The sequence below is a fragment of the Myotis nattereri genome, assembly GCF_964212035.1.
Source record: "Myotis nattereri genome assembly, chromosome: 4".
Taxonomy (NCBI): domain Eukaryota; kingdom Metazoa; phylum Chordata; class Mammalia; order Chiroptera; family Vespertilionidae; genus Myotis; species Myotis nattereri.
Window position 1 is genome coordinate 544923 of NC_138079.1, and position 20427 is coordinate 565349.

The 20427-nt window shown below is 51.4% G+C and overlaps 1 protein-coding gene across 1 annotated transcript; it reads left to right on the forward strand.

Annotated features, from left to right (window-relative positions):
• Positions 1-723: 723 nt before the first annotated feature.
• Positions 724-20022, forward strand: MIER3 (MIER family member 3; the record flags this gene model as incomplete). Its single annotated transcript, XM_081090549.1, has 12 exons — positions 724-746; positions 1547-1571; positions 4763-4908; positions 7497-7631; positions 9087-9207; positions 10276-10361; positions 10996-11068; positions 11820-11971; positions 14111-14192; positions 15491-15585; positions 19211-19481; positions 19574-20022. The coding sequence occupies exons 1-12, from the start codon at positions 738-740 to the stop codon at positions 20020-20022; spliced, it is 1644 nt and encodes a 547-aa protein (XP_080946675.1). The 5' UTR covers positions 724-737.
• Between the last annotated feature and the right edge of the window lie 405 nt (positions 20023-20427).

A 20427-nucleotide genomic window follows, 5' to 3' on the forward strand; every position in this document is an offset into this window, starting at 1 on the left:
GGGGTGCGGCTGTGTCCCCGAGTCCCCGGCCGTGGTGACCCGCAGCCCAGGGCGCCAGCTCCGTCCCGCACGCACTTTACCGAGCGTCGCCTTCGAGGTGCGCGCGGCTGTCGGTGCCCCCGAGCCGGTCTGCGGGGCTGCCTCCCCGGCCGCCGCGAGGTGAGCCCGGCCGGGCAGGTCCGCCGGGGGACGTCCCGGTGCCGTCCAGGCGCTGCCCTCCGGCCGCCCCGCCCCCGCCTCCGCGCCCGTCCGGCGGCGGGGTGAGTTCTGTGCCGGGGTCCCCGCACCATCCCGCCCGCCCGCCCGCGGGGTCCGTGGTCTGTCCGTTGCCCCTGCGTCCGCGCGCCCCGCTCGCCTCCGTAGGGAAGGAACCTCACTGCTGCCGGCGCGGGGCAGCGTCGGACCGTCGGGCCGGGGGCGCGGGCGGGGCGGGCTGGGCGCCGGGAGCGGGACTTAGGGGGCGTGGCCGGGCCTGGAGGGGGCGGGGCTTCAGGGCCTGGGGCGTGGAGGGCGGGGCTTAGGGGCCTGGGGCGTGGAGGGCGGGGCTGGAGGGGGCGGGGCCTCGGGCGGGGGGCGCGCGGGGCCGCGGGCCAGGGGCGTGGAGGGCGGGGCGCGCGGGCGGGGAGGCGGGGGCGGGGCGCGGGCGGGGCGGGGCCTCGGGCGGGGCGCGGGCGGCGATAGGCCGGGGCGCCATCCGGGGCCTGTTCGGCGCCGCTCGTCGCCCTGAAGGCAGCAACATGGCGGAGGTGAGCGGGGCCCGGCGGGAGGCGGCTGCGCGGCCCGGTGTCCCCGCGTCTCCGGCGGCCTGGCGTCCGGGCCTCCCCGCGTCCCCGGGCGGCGGCGGGGCGGGCGGACGCGGGCTCCGGGCGGGACTAGGCCGCGGCGGCGGGCGGAGGCGGCGGGCAGGGGAGCCGGCGGGGACGGCGCCGAGTCGCGGCCGCGGTGGACGCGGAGCCCGGGCGCTGCCTCGGGGCGTCTGCGGGCGGGGCGGGGGCTGCGGCAGTGCGGGGCGGGAGCGGGGGAGGGCCGCGGGGTCCCGGCCGCGGGCGCGGAGGGGAGTACAGGGCGGGCGCCGGGTGCGGGGTCGGTGGACACTGCGCTCGCTCCGGCCCTCGGCGGCCTGTCCCCTGCGCGCTGGGGGCGCGTCCCCCGGGACCGGGGAGCCGGCGGTGGAGGGGAGGCCGGGGGGACCGGACCCCCGGGAGGGACCGGCGTCTCCGCGCTCGGGACCGAGGGTGGGTCCGTTCCTGTTGGCGGAGACGGTCCGGCTGCGCCCCGGCCTCCGCTCGGCCCGGACCGGGGCCCCGGCGCGGGGTGCGCAGGTGCCGGAGGACGCGGCTGGGACCGGAGGGCCGGGGCTCGGGGTCCCCGAGATGGCGGTGGCGCACCCACCGCCGCGGGTCGGGAGTCGCCGGGCGCCCTGAGCTCGCGTCCGAGCCCCGGGCCGGAGGGAGGCCGGGCGGCCGGGAGGGGCCGCGGCGAGCTCCCCGGGCCGGTGTCCCCGCACCTCGGGCGCCCGCTCACCGCTCGTCTCTTCTCCCCGCAGGCTTCCTTCGGGAGTTCCAGCCCAGGTGCGTCCCCGCTCCCTCCCGGGTCCCGGGTGCGGGGGGGTCAGCTGGGGTCCCCGCAGTTTGTCCTCGGGGCCTCCTGTCAGTGTGGGGGAGTCCGTGTCCATCTTGGTCGGTGAGCTGCGCTCGGCCCGGAGGAACGGGACCCGGAGGAGGTCTCCCAGCCGCGGGCCTGCTGCTCCCGTCGCAGGGGGACCGGGCGCGGAGCTGGGAGCAGACCTCCCCGGGGTGTCCCCCCTTCTCCCCCTGCTCCCCCAGCTGGAAACGGCTCGTCTCAAGTCGTCCTCCCAGGCTTAGATGCTCAGTGTAGACGTTGGTTTGGCGTCGGGGAGACATCGGTGACTTGTCAGAAGTTGCCATGGATTGACCGCGACACCCCTTCCCCTGATTCTGTCTCCTACGGTTTTCATCATTGGGAAATGCCTGCAGATCGCCTTACAAGCGGGTTTTGAGGGTCACATGCAGCTGCCCGAGGCAGAGGGAATGCAGACTTTCCGAGTTTGGCTCAGCAAAGTGGTGACCATTTTTGAGGCGACACCCTGAGACCCTGGAGCGCAGCGTCTAGGCCTCCTGGGGCTCGGGCGCCCTGAGACGATGCGACCCCAGCGAGGCCTGGCCCCAGAGTCTGCAGAGCAGCATGGCTACAGGTCGGGTCGGGTGAGGGCCTGGCCTCCTGGGCTGAAATGTGAGGGTGGCTTTGTTTCCGCGGCTCCCCGCGGCCCAGCCCCTCTTGGCTGCCTGCTTCCCTCCGAGCGGAGCTGGTCCAGCCCGGACTTGACATCGGGGACGCTTGGGACAGCCCTGGGCTCACCTCCGGGCGGAGCCTGGACGAGCTCCCCAGCCCCTTCCCTGCGGCCTCAGCACCGGTGGGCTCCTGGCAGGTCGCTTGGTGTCCAGCCCCCTTTGGGGGTCTCAGGGAGTGACCATCGGAGATTGGCAAATAGTCCGCACCAAGGACAGGACATTTTGGGCTCTTTTAAAAACAGCCGTCTCTGTCTTTACATTTAAAAATGGTTTTAAAACTTTACTCTAATTTTGAGACAAACATTTTTTTGTTAGGACTGATTTCAGGAAAAGAATATTTATGTGCATGCTGCCAAACATCTGGATGATAGTGGAATTTTTCCATTTTGTTCCACTGTCTGCTTTTAAGACATTGCAATCTAAATAAAAAGCAAAAAGACTGCGGTTTTGGTGTTTAAACAAATTTATAACCTGTTTTCAATCGATTAGTCAATTTTAAAGGGAATTTTAGAGCTAGAAGAGACTCTTGAGGTCATTTAAGTGAACCCTGTGTTTTACAAATGAAAAACTGGACGCAGGCCCAGAAGTTTAAATGACTGCCTCAGGCCCCGAGGCCGGGGCTGAGCCAAGAGCAGACCCTGAGGCCCTCACTGCTGGCTGTTGAATCCCTTCCACTTGACCCGGAGCTGCTGCGAGCCGAGCCGGTGGTGGGGGACAGCGGGCAGGGCTCTGCCCTCCGAGAGCTAGACCGGTACCCCCTCTGTCACCCTGACACCGCGCCACAGGGTTCCAGGAATTCCTCAAAAAAGGACATTTGTAACGATGGATGTTTTCTTTTGAGCTATTTAATATTTTTTTTCCTTTAAAATTGAGTTAACTCACCTGTATACTTTAGTGGGTTTTAAAATGAGCAGATAATATTTTTCAGCATTACAAAGGAAACATCATAATGTAAACCTAGAGAATTAAGTCCCATAGAAATTATGTGTTTTTTGGAGCAAATGATCACAGTTCTCCGAACTCAGAATCATAAACAGTGACTTAAGTCTGTGATTTTTTCCATAGAGAAAAATCTTAGGTCTAGTTCAGGATTCTATTAATGACCTCATACTGTCCGTAAGTGTTCGAAATCTTAAAATATTGAATAACTTGACTGAAAGGAGATCAAACTTTTTAAAAAATATATATATATTATTGAATTTTTACAGAGAGGAAGAGGGAGGGATAGCGAGTTAGAAACATCAATGAGAGAAACATCGATCAGCTGCCTCCTACACACCCCCTACTGGGGTTGTGCCCGCAACCGAGGCACATGCCCTCGACCGGAGTCGAACCTGGGACCCTTCAGTCCGCAGGCGGACGCTCTATCCACTGAGCCAAACCGGTTAGGGCGAGATCAAACTTTTTATGTTGAATGTGTGTCTTTCCACTTCTCCCTCCATTCACCCCAAGATTCTGGTACTTCCCTCTCTTCTCTGAAAGTCACTGGTCTAATCAAAGTAGATTCTGGAGTAAAGCGAATGGAGAAAATCCCGTTTTTCACCATTTGATTTTATTCTCTTGGGATTATGGATCCTATTTTCTTTCCGCTTGGTTTTCAGAGCAATCTGCTCACTTCGTGTTGGCCCTTGAAATGCATGACAGTCATAGAAGCAAGTATGACTTGACCAAAACCACTGGCAGGGGTACACCTCCCAAAGCCTGCAGATGTGGTTTTCTGTGCTCCCCTCAGAGAGCGTAAGAACGTCTTAACGTTCTAGACCCAGAGAAGAGCACCTGTCAGTGTAATGCCTTCCGGGGAATGCCGGGAGCTTCAATGCCGCTGTCGGCATGAAAAGTGACCGATAGGCTCTTGCTGGCGGCATTGTGGACAGCTGCTTGTTGCATAGTAACTCGCATGAGTTCCAAAGCCAGATTTCTGTTGTATTTTGCACCTTTTTTTGCGGTTTAGAGTTTGGGTAACATTTATATTCTCTCTAGTCCGCAGGCTGATGCTCTTACCATCGGCTAGGGCTATGTTCTCTTTTCCCAAAGTGTTTAGCCTTAGTTTAGAACAGATTCTTGTGGAATCTTTCCTTCATAATCCTTCTGACATTTTCCCATTGCTTTAGACGAGTGTGACAAACTAACCTCAGAGCAGCTTTGACTTTTCCATTAGGACATTTTTCAGGGCCGCTCCGTTTGAAAACCACTTTGCTGCTGTGATAAGTCTTCCTCGCGTGGATTGGGCCCCTGTGGGAGTTGTTCAGTTACTCTGCCTGCCTCCTTTGCTGGTGTAGGTACCTTTTCAGAGCTGTATGGTCTTGCTTTATAAGCTGTAAGGTATATAGTAAATGCGCTCAATAAAGCCCACATGTAAACAGTAAAAGGAACTGGCAGAAGAACACACATAATTTCTTTTGTAAATACCCTTGTGAACTTGTAAAGTGATTGTGTTTGTTTTATTCCAGTTGGGTCTTTGTCTTCTGAGGATCATGATTTTGACCCCACGGCTGAGATGTTGGTCCATGACTACGATGACGAAAGAACTCTCGAGGAAGAGGAGATGATGGACGAGGGTAAAACCTTCCGCTCTGAAATTGAAGCCTTAGAGAAGGTAAAGGGTGGCACTTACTATTTTAATGCAAACTTTCAGCAAAGACTTGGAAATTCTATTGTAAATTACTTTACAATCTGTTTGATCTAACTTTTATAGAATGTCACTGATTTTCTCGTTATTTTGGAGGATAGCCTAATAAGTACATTTTTATTTAATTTTCAAAATTATTTTACATCTGCGAAGCTGATTTTCAGGTGTACACAGCCCAGTGAAGGAGGCGCCTGGCGGTGGGTGTCAGGTGAGGCCCTGGGCCTCGCTTTGAATCAGCCCCGCCTCCATGCGCTAGACTGCTCGGTCCTGAGGGCCAGCTCGCGCTCACCTGCAGGAGATACAGGGAGAAGTCTTCTCCTTCAGATTACTGACGGTCTGTGGGATACTCTTAAGAAAATTAAAAGAGAAAAAGTTCTGCTCTGTTTTAAAATGTAAGTTAGTAATATCTCATTTTCTACCCCCCAGTTGTCTTTTAAAAAATTGGCAGGAGTAAATGTAGTTTATAACTTTTTAGATCCAAAATCAATATAAATTCAAAGGAACTGGATTTTAAGTCACATATTTATAGCAGGACTACAGAGAGGCCAACCCTAGGAGTCACCTTGAAAAAATGTAGGATTATACTTATCTATAAATTAACCCAATTTGCAAGTTTCCAATCAGCCCAGAATAACAAAACCTTTCAGAAATACTATTAAGTACAATAACAATCTTTGGAGGGTTTTTAAATTTATTTTTATTTTTTTGTAATCCTCACCCGAGGATATTTTTCCATGATTTGTTTGTTTTGTTTGTTTTAGGGAGAGTGGAAGAGAGAGGGAAGACAGAGAAATACCAGTGTGAGAGAAACACATCAATTGGTTGCCTCCGACCAGGGCTAGGGCCCGAGGAGCCTGCAACCGAGGTCCGTGCCCTGATGAGGATCGAACCTGGGCCCTTTGGTCCACAAGCCGACGCTCTACCCACTGAGCCAACCCGGCCAGGGATAATCTTTTGAGTTTCCATACCCTTTTTTCTTGTTTGGCATCTTCAGCGTGCCCCTGAGGCTGTAAGCGGCAGGAGGGCAAGACCTTGCTGTGTCCCCAGCGCCTCTTGGTGCAGGCCCTGCTCGGGCAGTGTCTGGTGACACCACGAGTCCCTGGGACACAGCCTGCCTGTCAGTACTCCCGTCCCAAGGCGGAGCTCAGCCTTTCCCTTACCCTGTGCGGGGTCTCCCTGCCCCATACCATCCTTCCTGGGTGTCGGTCTTCCATCCCCTGTACCCACAGTTTATTTGACAGATTAGTGCATGAATAGATTGTTTTAAAGTTATTTATTTGAATAATTATAAGTAGTCCTATACACTTTAGTAGTTAAATTACCCTTGAACAATGTGGAGTTAGTAGCGCTGATCCCCACACAGTAGAAAATCCAATGTAACTTTTGATTCCCCAAAAACTTAACTAATAACCTACTCTTTTTTTTAAAGATATATTTTTACTGATTTCAGAGAGGAAGGGAAAGAGGGATAGAAACATCAATGATGAGAGTCATTGATTGGCTGCCTCCGGGATTGAGCCCTCAACACAGGCACGTGCCCTAGACTGGAATCAAACCTGGGACCCTTCAGTCCACAGGCCACTGCTCTGTCCACTGAGCAACACCAGCCAGGGCACTCATAACCTCCTCTTGACCAGAAGCCGTAATGGTAATACAAATAGCCAGTTAGCCCGTATTATGTGTGTGTTATACACTGTGTTCTTAGAACAAAGTATGTTAGAGAAAAGAAAATTATAAGGTATGTCTGCAAGTTTCTAAAAAATTGTCACAAATCTCCAAAAAGTTTTTCCAGTATATATATTGGAAAAACCCCACTTCTGGGCAGACCCATACCATTCAAGTTGTGCTTTAGACTCACATGGACACTCCTTTCAGATGGGTCAGTGGGGGGATCAGGACGGGGCCACTGTGAGGCATGGCCAGGAGGAGAACTGGGGTCCTGGGATTCGAACCAAGAGCCTCAGTTTCTCATCTGTCAGATGGTGGTGATAATACAGATGTCACTGGATGGTTCAGGAAAATAAACCAGAACAGTTGGTACAGAAGATAGACGAGTAAATAGTAGGGATACGAAAGGGCCGTTGTGTTTTGAACATTAATAATAAAGATTGCTGGTGTTAGTGAATGTTCAGCAAGTTTCCCCTCAGGGGGCCTTGTGATTAACATGCAGAATAAACCAAGTGGTGAACCGGCAGTTGCAAGGAAACAAGCAGAAAGTTACGTGAAATGATGGATTGATTGATTGATTGGAAATGTTTTGAAGGCAAATCTTCATACAGGCATGAAAGCTAGAGAAAAAAGTCTACATTAAAGCAGATACTTGAGGAATTCCTTAAAAAGTGAAGTGGACTGGAAACCGGGAAGGAGACACTAAGTGTTAGGTGTTTGTTCGCATGTGACGATAGCGCTGGCGCCTGAGGCTGCTTTCTGGCAGCGGAACAAAAGGAAAACTCGGCTGGGCTGTGCCTCGATGCTCCCGGTGGTGGGCTTTCTGGACCTGGGGGGCCGGTGCCCGGGGCCTGCCCTGAGTTCCCTTTGCCCCCCCGCCCGCCCAGGAAGGAAGCATGCCCCTGGAAGACCTGCTGGCCTTCTACGGCTACGAGCCCGTGCTGCCCGCGGCGGCGGAGCCCAGTGCCCACAGCTCCCCAAGCGAACTTGCCGACGAGCTGCCAGACATGACACTGGACAAGGTAAGTGCATCCCCCGGAGGCACTCCAGGCCCATTGCCACGACTCATGGCCTTAACGCAGCGGAGCCCCCCATTCTGAAGTGGGAACTTGTCGCCCACTGCTCTCTTCCCTCTGGTGACGGGTGTAAGTAGTTTGGCCGTGATCGCGCTACTTTACAAGTAGTGGCTTCACAAGACTGCATGTTTCAGTGTTCGTCCATGTTTCCCATCTTTCCTGTCGACATATTGTGCCTGAACTTAGATTCTGTCCTAACCCCTGTGGACCCTCCGACCACTTGAATGCCTTGATCAGTAAAGCCCCAGAAGCCTTCAGACCAAGCGGCGCAGGCGGGAGGGTGGGCGCGAAGTTCTGCCTGCTGGGCTCTGCGAGGGACAGCGGCCGAGCGGCCGAGGCTCGGGGACGCTCTGCAGGCTGGTCGGGAGGCCTGTCCGCCGAGGAGGATTCACACAGCCCTGTCTCTGCTAACAGATCCCTGGGAAGCGTCCCTCGCCTTTCCGAGCTCAGGCAGGGAGAGGAATCCACATCTTGGAACCTCTTCCTGTGAGTTACGTTCCCCCTTTCCAGTCACATGTGATATTCATGCACCACAGACCTTAGGGACCAGCGTCCCTCAGCCCCCCCGGAGTGTCTGCTGTCACAGCCCAAGTGACCACATGCCTGCTGCTCTCCACCTCGTGTCACTCGTCAGAGCGGACGTGGGCTGCTCCAGGCTGCTGGGAGGGGGCTGAGGAGGCTTTCGGCTTTGTTTTGAAGTCACCCCTCAGTATCTGTTGGGGCGGGTGGGGGGTTGGAGCTTGCCCCCACGAAGAGAAATACCCAGGGTGCTCACATCCCTTGTGTGGGATGCATCTCCATCACCCCAGGCTCTGCAGCCGTCTCCAGAGCACTTGTCAGACCCAACACTGGAAACTGCACAGAGTTGTGCTGGCTCGTTTGGGGGAAAATGACGCAAAAAAGTCTGTGCATGTTCAATACTGACAGCCTTGCAGGCAGTGCGCGTGTGCAACCCGGGACATTTTTCCCCAATTTTATTTTTATTTTTTATTCGCAAATGTTTTTGATCTGCAGTGGGTAGACTTATGGATGCGAAACCCTCAGATACTGAGGGCAGACTGCTATTTATTTATTTTCGCAGAAAGTGATTTTAATAGTTAACCACTTAGAAGTGAGATTATTTTTGTCTTAAAGTGACTAAAAACTAGTCTGCAGCTTCAGGTAAGGCAAATTGTTGTAAATGTATAGTTATTAATTAGGCCTAAGTCTTAAATGTTATTAAATATTTACATGACATAAATTACAGAATTTCAAATTCTCAAAACTAAGGGAGCTTCAACTCGTTCTTAATTGTATCATAATACCACAATAATGTTTATGAATAACGTTATAAAAAGACATTTTTAAAAATTGGGAGATGGGATTATCTCTGACTCCAGCACTGCATTCCTGTTCTTACAGGAGGAAATAGCAAAAGACCTGTTGTCAGGTGACGACGAGGAGACGCAGTCTTCCGCAGACGACCTGACGCCGTCTGTGACTTCCCACGAGGCTTCCGACTTCTTCCCGCGGCCTTTGCGCTGTAAGAAACCCAGTCCCTGCTGACCGGAGCGGGACTCTGCTCTAGCTGGAGTGCATTTTACTGCCTTCAGTAGTTTGTCAAAATATTCTAAGTTTTTTACTTAATTGACATAAAATGCTATTATAATCTGAATAAGAATATAACCTTTTTTTATTGGGATAGAGGTCAACTAATATTTTATTTAAAAAATCAAAACATTTGCCTAGTTTTGCAAGGCTGCTTTCTTTCCCAAGATTCATCTATTGCTATGATAATCCTAGTTCAACCATGAACTTTTATAGGACTTCAGTTAAAAAGCCCTTACTCTCTGTCAACAATAAAAAATTTAAATAAAAAATAAAATAGCCCTTACTCCCCTGGTTTTGAAAACTATCAGTTGCTCAAAAAGCAATTAAAAATATATATTTTAATTGATTTCAGAGAGGAAGGGGGGGAGGGAGAGAGAGAGAATCATTCGTCAGCCACCTCCCGCACATCCCCCAGTTGTGCCCTGACTGGGAATCAACCGTGACCCCCTGGTTCATAGGTCGATGCTCAGCCACTGAGCTACACCGGCCGGGCTAGCGTTTTTTATTTTTAGTGATTTATTTGCTCCTTTTCTTTCCTTTCATTTCTTGTGTTATCCCTTAATATTTATCAGTCATATTTAGACGGTCTTTGAACAGGAGTAATTTCTTACGGGCAGCTTGCTTATTTCCCAAGTGCTCTGTGGGCGAGCCGTTCAGTTGACAAGCTGGGATACAGGTGCGCACTGTGCACAGACCTCCCTGACGGCCGAGGGTGCAGCTCCCGGGGGCTCCGGCTATTCTGGTGGCCGCATGGTCGGCCTTGTGCCTCCCCAGGCGAGTGACTGGACACATGACGCACGAGGGCACTGTCCCTGCGGCAGCCGCTGCAGGGCCTGCTCTGAAGTGTCAGAAACAGGAGAAGCTCAAAGGGTTAGGATAGTCTTGCTGATCTCAGTTATTCAGCAAATTTCAGTAAATTCCATGTGCCAGGCCCTCTTCCAAATGCTACAGAAATAGCCAATAAAAACCTTTTTTGAAAATTTAATTTTCTTCTTCTCAGCAAATACTACTTGTGACGGAGATAAAGAATCAGAGATTGAAGATGTTGAAACAGACAGTGGTAACTCACCTGAAGATTTGAGGAAGGTAAATTGAGTTACCATAACTTAGTGGGCTATTTGGACCAAAGTATTAAAGTAGCACTTTAAAACATTTTTAAAAATATATATTTTTTATTGATTTCAGAGAGGAAGGGAGAGATAAAGATAGAAACATCAGTGATGAGAGAGAATCATTGATTGGCTGGCTCCTGCAAACCCCCTACTGGGGATCGAGCCCACAACCCAGGCATGTGCCCTTGACCGGAATGAAAACCAGGACCCTTCAGTCTGCAGGCCGACGCTCTATCCACTGAGCGAAACCGGCCAGGGCTTAAAACATTTTTAAAATAATTTAAGAAATGTTGGCCCTGGCCAGTGTGATTCAGTTGGCTGAGCGTCGTCCTATACATCAAAAGGTTGAGGGTTCGGTTCCTGGTCAGGGCACATCCCAGGTTGCTGGTTCAGTCCTCAGTGTGGGTGTGTGCAGTTGGCAACCAATCGATGTTGCCCTCTCATATCCATGTTTCTCTCTTCCTCTGCCTCTCCCTCAAAAAAATTTTTTTAGTTTTGTTATTACATGATGAAGATTTTTGACCTGCAGTAACCAAGTAATGAGTTGGAAAATTTTTCTAATATTTATTTTTATAATATGTTGTTTTTACTTCTGAATTTTCCTGTAGGAAATAATGATCGGTTTACAATATCAGGCTGAGATCCCCCCTTATCTTGGAGAGTATGATGATGATGAGCAAGGTAAGGAGGCTTTTGATTTTTATAGTGTTTGGTAGGCCAAGTTACCCCTGCATGTGCTTATTTCAGTGTCTGATTATAAACCAGTGTTGGTCATACACAGATGGACTTGAACCGGGGACACTGGGCTGGCAGAGGAATACTGCATCAGAATTAGCGAGGGCCTGGGCGGGGGCTGCTGCTGGCAAATACTACTTGTGACTTGGACACCAGGCAGGCTTGGCCACGTGACTGACCTTTCTCCCGGCGAGTTGCTTCGTCCTGTGGAGCTGTTACAGCAGAACCACACGGCACACGCTTCCTGAGCTCTTCCTCCTCCGGGTCAGGTTGCCCCCAAGGAGAGGGAGGCAGTTCTGGCCACCCTCCCCTAACCTGCCTGCGGGGTGCTGGGCAGATGTCCTGGGAGGCAGGCACGCAGGTCGACTTCAGTGCCCCAGCCTCCCCCACCGCCACATGCCACACTCCTTGGCGCCGTGCTGTGCGCGCACTGTCGCCCGTAGATGCACACGTGGGGGTGGCCTCAGCCGGCACGCAGGGAGGGCATGAACCCAACGGCCTCCTTGAGCCGCTGGAGCGCTGGGCCTTAGCGACGTGAACACGGCCCTCAGCCCTGTGATGAGGGCTCAGCATGGCAGCGAGTCGGCTGCTGGTGGGCCTGTTGTGACCCTGTCCCGGGGCAGGCACGGAGGGAGGAAGCCCTGTCCACCGGGCTCGTGTGCGCCCTGTCCCCTGGGCTAATGAGTTCCTTTCTCAGCGTCTGAGGATGGAGACCAGCTCCTCTGGCGTCCCGGGGTGGTCGCGGAGAGCAGAGTGAAGGAGTACCTGGTCGAGGCCGCGTTCAGAACTGGAAACGAGAAAATGGGGGACAGGGTTTCGGCTGGAGCACTCACCAGGGACAACGAACAGGTGGGCACCTCAGCTTCTGTGGAAGCAGCAGCCAGCATCTTCTCGATTGGCTTCATTTAAGCAAGTATTTCTCACCTGTCACCTGGACATCCCTCTATTTTATTTTTATTTATTTATTTTGGATATCTCTCTCTCTGATAGGTTTTTTAAAAAACTGGGAATATACTGGTTAAAAAAGAAGATCTCAGACCTAGTGATGCTCACTCTGTATTCATTTCTTTTTGGTCTTTTTTCTGTACATGGCGTACCTGTCTTGCTTTAGGTGCGATTTTATATCCTTTAATCACCTAATCTTAGTCTTGCTTGCCATTGAGAGCTCTTTAACACCTCACTCCTGAGGACTGTTCCACCCTGAGGCTGTGATATCACTTAGACATTATGGGACTTTTAGTTTATTCTTGAACTTCACTCTCCTGGTTGTGTGGGGTGGGTGGGAGTATTGCCCATTAAGGACCCTTTGAAAACTCTTGTTTTACCCCTGATATCATTTTGCCCTCATGCACCTTTACCCACCGGCCCACGGGATCCTGATTAATGGGCACCCAGGGGTGGGGGGACTTAGGCTTGTTCTCAAGTAACAGAGAAGTCACAGTGACTGAACTTCAGAGTAGTTTTATCAGCTGTCAAAGGAACTCCCATTGGGTTTTTGTGCTAATATTCCATTAAAACTACAAATTAATTTTGGAAGAATTAGTGCCTTTAACACATTAGCCCTTACACTTCAAGAATATGATCTGTGACTCTCCATTTACTTGGACTTTTTTATCACTCAGGTGTTTTTGTTTATTTGAATATGACGTGCATCTGATTAACTTAATACTTTTTAAAGTATGTATGTACTCAATGCTATTACAAATGGGATCTCTGTTATATTTATAATTATACGTTGTCTGTATAGAGGAATGTCAATTACTTTTAAATTTTTTCTTAAGCTGTTGAAACTAACGTGATGATTCCCAGGTGTTTCTCTTGGGTTTTCTAATCTCGGCGCTATTACTGCATCGCACGTGTCTCCTTTCTCACCAGTGTCGTGCCTCTGGCGCTGTTCTTTCTTAACTGCGTTGCCGTAGCTCTCGGGCCTTAGTGATGGTGACGTGAGCCCTGCTTTTCTGGGAGGCCATGCACCTGAGGCAGGGGTGGGGAACCTGCTTTCGGCCAAGGGCCTTTGGAGATTTATGACATCATTCGGGGCCACACAGAATTATTAACGATCAGACGTTGAATTAACTCGCCCCTCACGCCTTGGCAGGGCCTGACCCACTGGGTTCTCGGGCCTCCCAAGGTCCCGGGCCAGAGGCTTCCAGCCCTGCCCTTAGACTTCACACTCGGAGTACGACCAGCCTGGTCCGACCCAGCTGTCTTCCTGATAGTGAGGTGGTGACCTCCTGATAGCTGGTGTAGTTTTTGTTCTTTTTTAAAATTAGAAATGGGCACTAATTTATCATATGCTTTTTTAGCCACTGTTGAGAGTGATAATGCATTGATTATTAACCTATTGATATATCCTTGCCTTTCTTGAAACTTACTTGGGAGGGTGGAGTATTATTTAACTTGTAATTGATTCCTGTCTGCTTCTATTTATTGTATTCATAATGTCCAACAGATTTAATAGGCAGAAATTATAATTTTAGCACGTTAAGCACCCAGCCTGTTTTGAAAGTGACTGACGGGGCACTTAACGTGTTAAAAAGTGACACTTCATGGTGGATGGAAATGACTGAGACCATTGTAAACCCATTTGTTGACATGCCCGCACTTGTAGTCTCAGCCTGCTGCTGCTCTCTCTTATTAAGCACTCAAAGGCAGGGAGTAGAGTTCTCATTTCCCAACTAGAAGAAGTAATATAGGAGAGCGGATTCCCCAGTTCAGAAGGCCAGGCAGTGAAGAAAAGGTCAAGAACGATACTGGTAGATGCTTCTGTGCTGTGGTGCGAGAGTGAGCAAGGGCCTCCCGGGACACGGCCGTCAGGCTGCAGGCTGAGCAAACCCCCCCCACCCCCGCGTCCTGAAGCGAGAGCGCCTCAGCCAGTGTTGGCCAGGACCTGGAAATGCACCGGGGTTTTGGCTGCTTGTTGCTTGTTCTTGATGCTGCTAAGTATGAGTTTTCTGTTGTTCTATTGACTTGTTTCCCTTTTTCCAGGCATTATATGAGCTGCTCAAGTGTGACCATAACATCAAGGAGGCGGTCGATAGGTATTGCCGCAGCGGAAAGGCATCTCAGGGTGAGAGCACTGCGACCAGGGAGCAGGCGGCCTCTGGGTCGGAACATGCACAGCTCCTCACGGTCTCCGCTGGCCTTCGTAGCAGATAATGTTTCCTTTCTCTGGCCTCTGTTCTTAGACTTAACAGAGATTACAGATTAGTCCCCATCATGACATTTCACAATGCTTAGGTTTTGCTTTGCTTAATCAAAATGCATAATTTTGCCCTGACCGGTTTGGCTCAGTGGATAGAGCATCGGCCTGTGGACTGAAGGGTCCCAGGTTCGATTCCGGTCAAGGGCATGTACCTTGGCTGCGAGCACATCCCCAGTAGGGAGTGTGCAGGAGGCAGCTGATCGATGTTTCTCTCATCGATGTTTCTAACTCTCTATCCCTCTCCCTTCCTCTCTGTAAAAAAAATCAATAAAACATATTAAACAAAATTTTTTTAAAAAAATGCATAATTTTGATTTCAGTGTTTTTGTCATGACGTGGATAGGTTGCAGGCCCCATAGCTTTCACTAAGTAGGTGAGTTAGTACTTACTGATATTATAGAAATGGCTGGAGCAATACCACAGCTGGAAACAGTGCATTGAAACTTGTAGGTCAGACAGTATTGAGATGTTTCCTTGTAGAAGCTGCTGCTTTGAAAAACATTAAGTTTCCTCCTTCGTTCCAAGTATTACTCCCCGGCCCTGTGGACTGCGCATGGCGTTGGGGCCTGGTCCCTGGGTCACGGTGACACGGAGTGTCCAGCCGCGAGTGTCCAGGAGACGGAGCTCGCAGTGTGGCTGTCCGCCAGGGAGCTGCCGGGTTCAGCCTTTTGATTGAGAGCACGGACTGCTCCTCATTTCCAGAGGATAGCTCTGAACACAGACTTTAAATAAATGTGTCTTGAGTCTATGGTCTAAAGAACTTAGGGTTTTGATGTAAGACCAAAATAAGGCCCCCCCCCCCCCAAAGTAAAACATTTTTTCTAATTAAAGAAAGTATATGTTCATTGTTTTAAAAAATCAGACCATTAGCATAAATTATAGAAAAACATTCAATTCTTATCCCACCATGCAGAAAAAATAATCAGTGTTTATATTTTGGTATTCTAGACTTCTGATAAGATCTGTGGTATGCATACTTATTGTAATCCTAACTGAAATCTCAGACATATAGAACCTGTGTGTGTGTGTGTGTGTGTGTGTGAGAGAGAGAGAGAGAGAGAGAGAGAGTGTGTATGGCCTTTTATATGGAAAACATACTGAAAGTCAGTGATTCATATGAAAGTGTTTTGAGTCTAATGAATTTTATTTTAAAATTTCCTTAGAGGGAATGACTGCGTGGACAGAAGAAGAATGCCGGAGCTTTGAACATGCACTCATGCTCTTTGGAAAAGACTTTTATCTTATACAGAAGAACAAGGTGAGTTGGCACATGAATGCAGAGTGGTGGTTGGTCCCTGTGATGGTTGTGAGCAGCTGTCACCTGGGTGGAAACTGGCGTGGCCTGCTCACGCGTCCCTGCTCACGTTTCCAGTCCTGCTCTTAGCGTGGGCTTTGCTCCCAGCTGCAGCCTGCTCCCAGGGTGGCTGACCGACCGGCCACCTGCGTCCTCTTGGCGCGAGTCGGCGTCCTCCACTCAAGTGGGTTTACTGAAGTTTCAGGAAGTCTTACTCGTCCACCATTTTCTTGACTTTCATTTATTTCTAAACTGTTTAGAGGTTCGTGGCCTCCGAAACGTTTCTCTTTAGCAGGAAGTGCAGGTGCTGAAGGAACTGGTTCTAAAAGCAACGAAAACCCTGACGACGCCCCGTGCCCGCAGCAGGTGGGGCAGCAGGAGCTCACTGCCTGCGGTGCGGACGCACAGGGCGCCGCCACCTTGGAAGGCGGCTTGGCGATTTCTCACAAAACTGACGCAGTTGTCATACGACCGCCAGCTGTACTCACTGGTATTTACCTAGAGCAGCTGAAAACTTACGTCCACACAAAAGCTTTTACACGACTGCTTATAGCGGCTTTATTCATAATTGCCAAAACGAGGAAGCAATTCAGATGTCCTTGGAGGTGAATGGGTCACCTGTGGTGCATTCATAGAAGGAATATTACCCAGTTCCAAAGAGAGATCAGCTCTCTAGCTACAAAAACTCACTGAGGCTCCTTAAATTATATTCCTAAGTCAAAGGATTCAGTCTGGAAAGGCTGCAGACGGCGCTTTCAACGACTGTCTGGTTCTGGGAAGGGCAGCTCTGTGGACAGAGGCAGATTGTTAGTGGTTCCGGGGTTAGTGAGGAGGAGGGATGACGTCGAGCACAGAGGATGCTGGGGCAGGAAGCTGCTCTGCGTGACTCTGCGATGGTGGACCGAGTCGTCATGCCTTTGTCCGGCACCAGGAGTGAACCCGCTGTAAACGATGGGCTTTGGGTGGTGAACAGTGTTTTCTCCCAAAGTGCGTGTGTGAGAGAGTGAGTGTCTTCCGATGGTGTGGGGTAGTGTAGTCTCACCAGGGTTTGCTTTGTTTATTATCGTCGCCCTAAAGGAACATAGGGTTCTGAAGTATTTAGATAGGTAGGTCAGGATCTTTTTAAAGTTTTTTTGTTTGAGGATATTTTTCCATTGATTTTAGGGAGAGAGGGAAAGACAGAGAGAAACATGGATGTGAGAGAAACACATCGATTGGTTGCCTCCTGCACGGGCCCTGGTCAGAGCCTGGGCCGGGGGGGTCCATGCCCTTGACCAGGATCAAACCCGGGACTCTGGTCCGCAGGCCGACGCTCTGTCCACTGAGCCAGACTGGCCCGGGCAGTGTTGATACATTGTTACTCATTGAAGCCCCTAGTGCACGGGGGGGCTCCGTGCTGGACATTCATTCTGTGGGTTTGGACGGATGTGTCGTGTGTATCCACCGCTGTCGTGTCACACAGAGCAGTTCTGCTGCCCTAACACCCTCCGTGCTCTGCCTGCCATCCCTCCCCACTAACCCCTGAAACCACTCACCTCTGCTCTTCGACCGTTTTCCTTTTCCAGAAGGTCGTGGAGCTGGAATCAGATGCCATGCAATGCAGTCTTTTCAGACTGACGTGTTTGACTTAGCAACAAGTGTTCAAGGTTCCTCCATGTCTCTTCATGATGTGAGAGATCATTTCTTTTTTTAAAAGAATATATTTGTATTGATTTCAGAGAGGAAGGGTGAGGGAGAGATAGAAACATCAGTGATGAGAGAGAATCATTGATTGGCTGCCTCCTGCACGACCCACACTAGGGATCCAGCCCACAACCCAGGCATGTGCCCCGACTGGGAATCAAACCTCTTGATTCATAGGCCAGTGCTCAACCACTGAGCCACACCGGCCGAGCAGTACATTTCTCTTGTCATATTTCTTTTTACTCCATCTGTGGATGAACCAGCTTGTTGACCCTGTCACTGGTTAGAGCCATCGTGGTCACTTCTAGGCTTTGACGATGACGAGTAAAGGCCTGTGACAGCTGTGGACAGGAGGCTCTCCTGTGGACAGGAGCACTCACCTCCTTCGCTGGTTTGGGTTCAGCAATGGGTGTGATGACTGATCATATGGCCAAAAGGATGTTTGGTTTTGCAAGAAACTGTCTTCCCAGTGGCTGCAGCGTTGTGCATGCCCACCAGCAAGGGATGCGTGTTGCCCTGGCCACATCTTGGCCAGCATGTGGTGTGTGTGAGTTATGGCCATGCTGATGGCAGGCAGCGGGCCTTGTGTTCACTCCCTCTCCCTGAGGACCTGTCGCGTACTGCTGTTCACCTGCACATCTGTGGGGGCTGGTCTGGTCTCTAGCCCATTCTTTTTTTAAAATATATTTTTATTGATATCAGAGGAAGGGAGGAGAGAGAGAAACATCAATAATGAGAGAGAATCATTGATCGGCCGCCTCCTGCACGCCCCCTACTGGGGATTGAGCCTGCAACCTGGGCATGTGCCCTTGACCGGAATCGAACCCGGGACCCTTCAGTCCTCAGGCCGACGCTCTATCCACTGAGCCAAAACAACTAGGGTGAGGAGTCTGTATTTTCTACAAAGACTTTAGTGATTTTTTTTTTTTTAAAACATTTTATTGATTTTTCACAGAGAGGAAGGGAGAGGGATAGAGAGTCAGAAATATTGATGAGAGAGAAACATCGATCAGCTGCCACCTGCACACTCCCCACTGGGGATGTGCCCGCAACCAAGGTACGTGCCCTTGACCGGAATCGAACCTGAGACCCTTGAGTCCACAGGCCGATGCTCTGTCCACTGAGCCAAACCGGTTAGGGCAAGACTTTAGTGATTTTTATTGAAAGGTATACTTTATCTTTGGTTTAAAAAGCTTGTCCCTATATTATCATCTTAAACCATATCATGCTCACTAATCGGGATCAAGTTACTGACACTTTGTTCTTGGGCACCAGGTCAGCAGTGGCATTGTGTCTGCGTGTCTGAGCTCCTCCCTGCACTGAACATAGGCGCCTGTTCTGATGGGGAGCCAAGAGCCAGACGCGTGCGGAGGGAGCCCCACTTTTAGACAGAAAATCCCCTAAATTCCAGATGCAGTAGGTGCTGGTCCCATCTCCAAGGGGATCCCAAATCTCCTGAGGATCATGGAGCCTTTGATGGTATGAGGAGGCTGCAGTCCTTTCCCGAAAAGGGGCCTGCGTGTGACATCAGGAATCATGGCTTCGCCCAACGCCCATTCGTGGCCGGCCCTCGGGTCAGGGACCTGCTGCAGCCAGAGTCAGCGAGGGCAGCGCAGAGAAGCCACGGGCCGGTGTGTGCAGGCTCCATTGAGGGCAGGTGGCTGGTGGATGCACATGTATTATAAACTAGGACAGTTTGGTTTAAATAAAAAACAAACCTTGGGCTTTTGAAGGTGGCCTCGTTACTAAGTAGTGTACATGTAAAGCCATTTCAGTAATCACGTTTTCAGGATTTCATCATTGGGAGGATGGAAAGTGTCCCGTGGATGAAGTCACTGGTGGTGTGGAAGAAGAGGTAATAAAGAAAAGAGTATCGGGTCTGTTTCTAAAAATCCGACTCTGGCAGGTGAAGACGAGAACGGTGGCGGAGTGCGTGGCGTTCTACTATGTGTGGAAGAAGTCTGAGCGCTACGACTGCTTCGCGCAGCAGACACGGTTCGGGAAGAAGCGCTACAACCACCACCCCGGCGTGACCGACTACATGGACCGCCTGGTGGACGAGACAGAGGCCCTGGGGGGGGCGGTCAGTTCTCCCGGCTCTGCCGCCGCCCGCCCCGACCCCGTGCCCGACCCGCAGCTGAGCATCCTCAACTCCCTCACCGCAGGGGACCTGACAGGTAAAGCGGCCCCTGCTGCTGAGCTCTGGCCTGGAGTCCTCTCCTCCAGGCATCGGACCAGCACTGAACCCTCTCCTTTCCTTCCTTTCCAGCCTTGACCGGCAGTGCAGCGACCCCCGGGGCTGTGAGCTGCGTGGAGGAGGGCTTTCCTCCCCTGGGCAGCATGCCCCGCGGCCCAGTGACTCCCGTGCCTGTGGTGACGGAGGAGCTGCTCGCCCTGCCCAGCAACGGGGAGAGCGACTGCTTTAACCTGTTTGAGACTGGGTTTTACCCCTCGGAGCTGAACCCCATGACCCTGTGCAGTGAGGAGTCCGAAAGGCCAGCAAAGAGATTGAAAATGGGCCTTGCTGTTCCTGAGCCCTTCATGAGTGAGGTTTCTGTGAATAACCTGAGTGTGGACTTTGAAAGCCACACACATCACATCGCCAGTGCCAAAATGGCCGTGTCCGTGGCTGACTTCGGCAGCCTGTCTACCAGCGAGGCCAATGGCTTCATCAGTGCCCACGCCCTGCACCAGCAGGCCGCCCTCCACTCCGAGTGACCGGCGGCCTGCAGCCAGGGAGCGCGAGGACACGTTGGGCTGGCTTAGTCTTTCCCTGGAAGCTTGAACGTTTTCACTATGACGTCAGTGATGTCAGCATGTACAGAACTCTATCTTGATTTATCAAGAGTATTTTCATTTCTCAATCCATAAATGTGGAAAACCATGAGCAGCAGAGCTGGGAACGAAGATTGGACTCCAGTGCAGCTTTAAGCTCTGCTCTCTCCCTCACCTCCCAGACCTCTCCACTCCCCTCCTTTCCAGTCTCTTACGCTCCCACGTTTAAAACCTGTAGACAGGCCACCAGCTCAAAACCAGCACATGTTCAGGACCGAATGGAGTGGCTTCTCGTTTAAGTTCCTTTTGCCGTAACGGATGCAGTGGAATAAGTGTTTACAGGTGCCG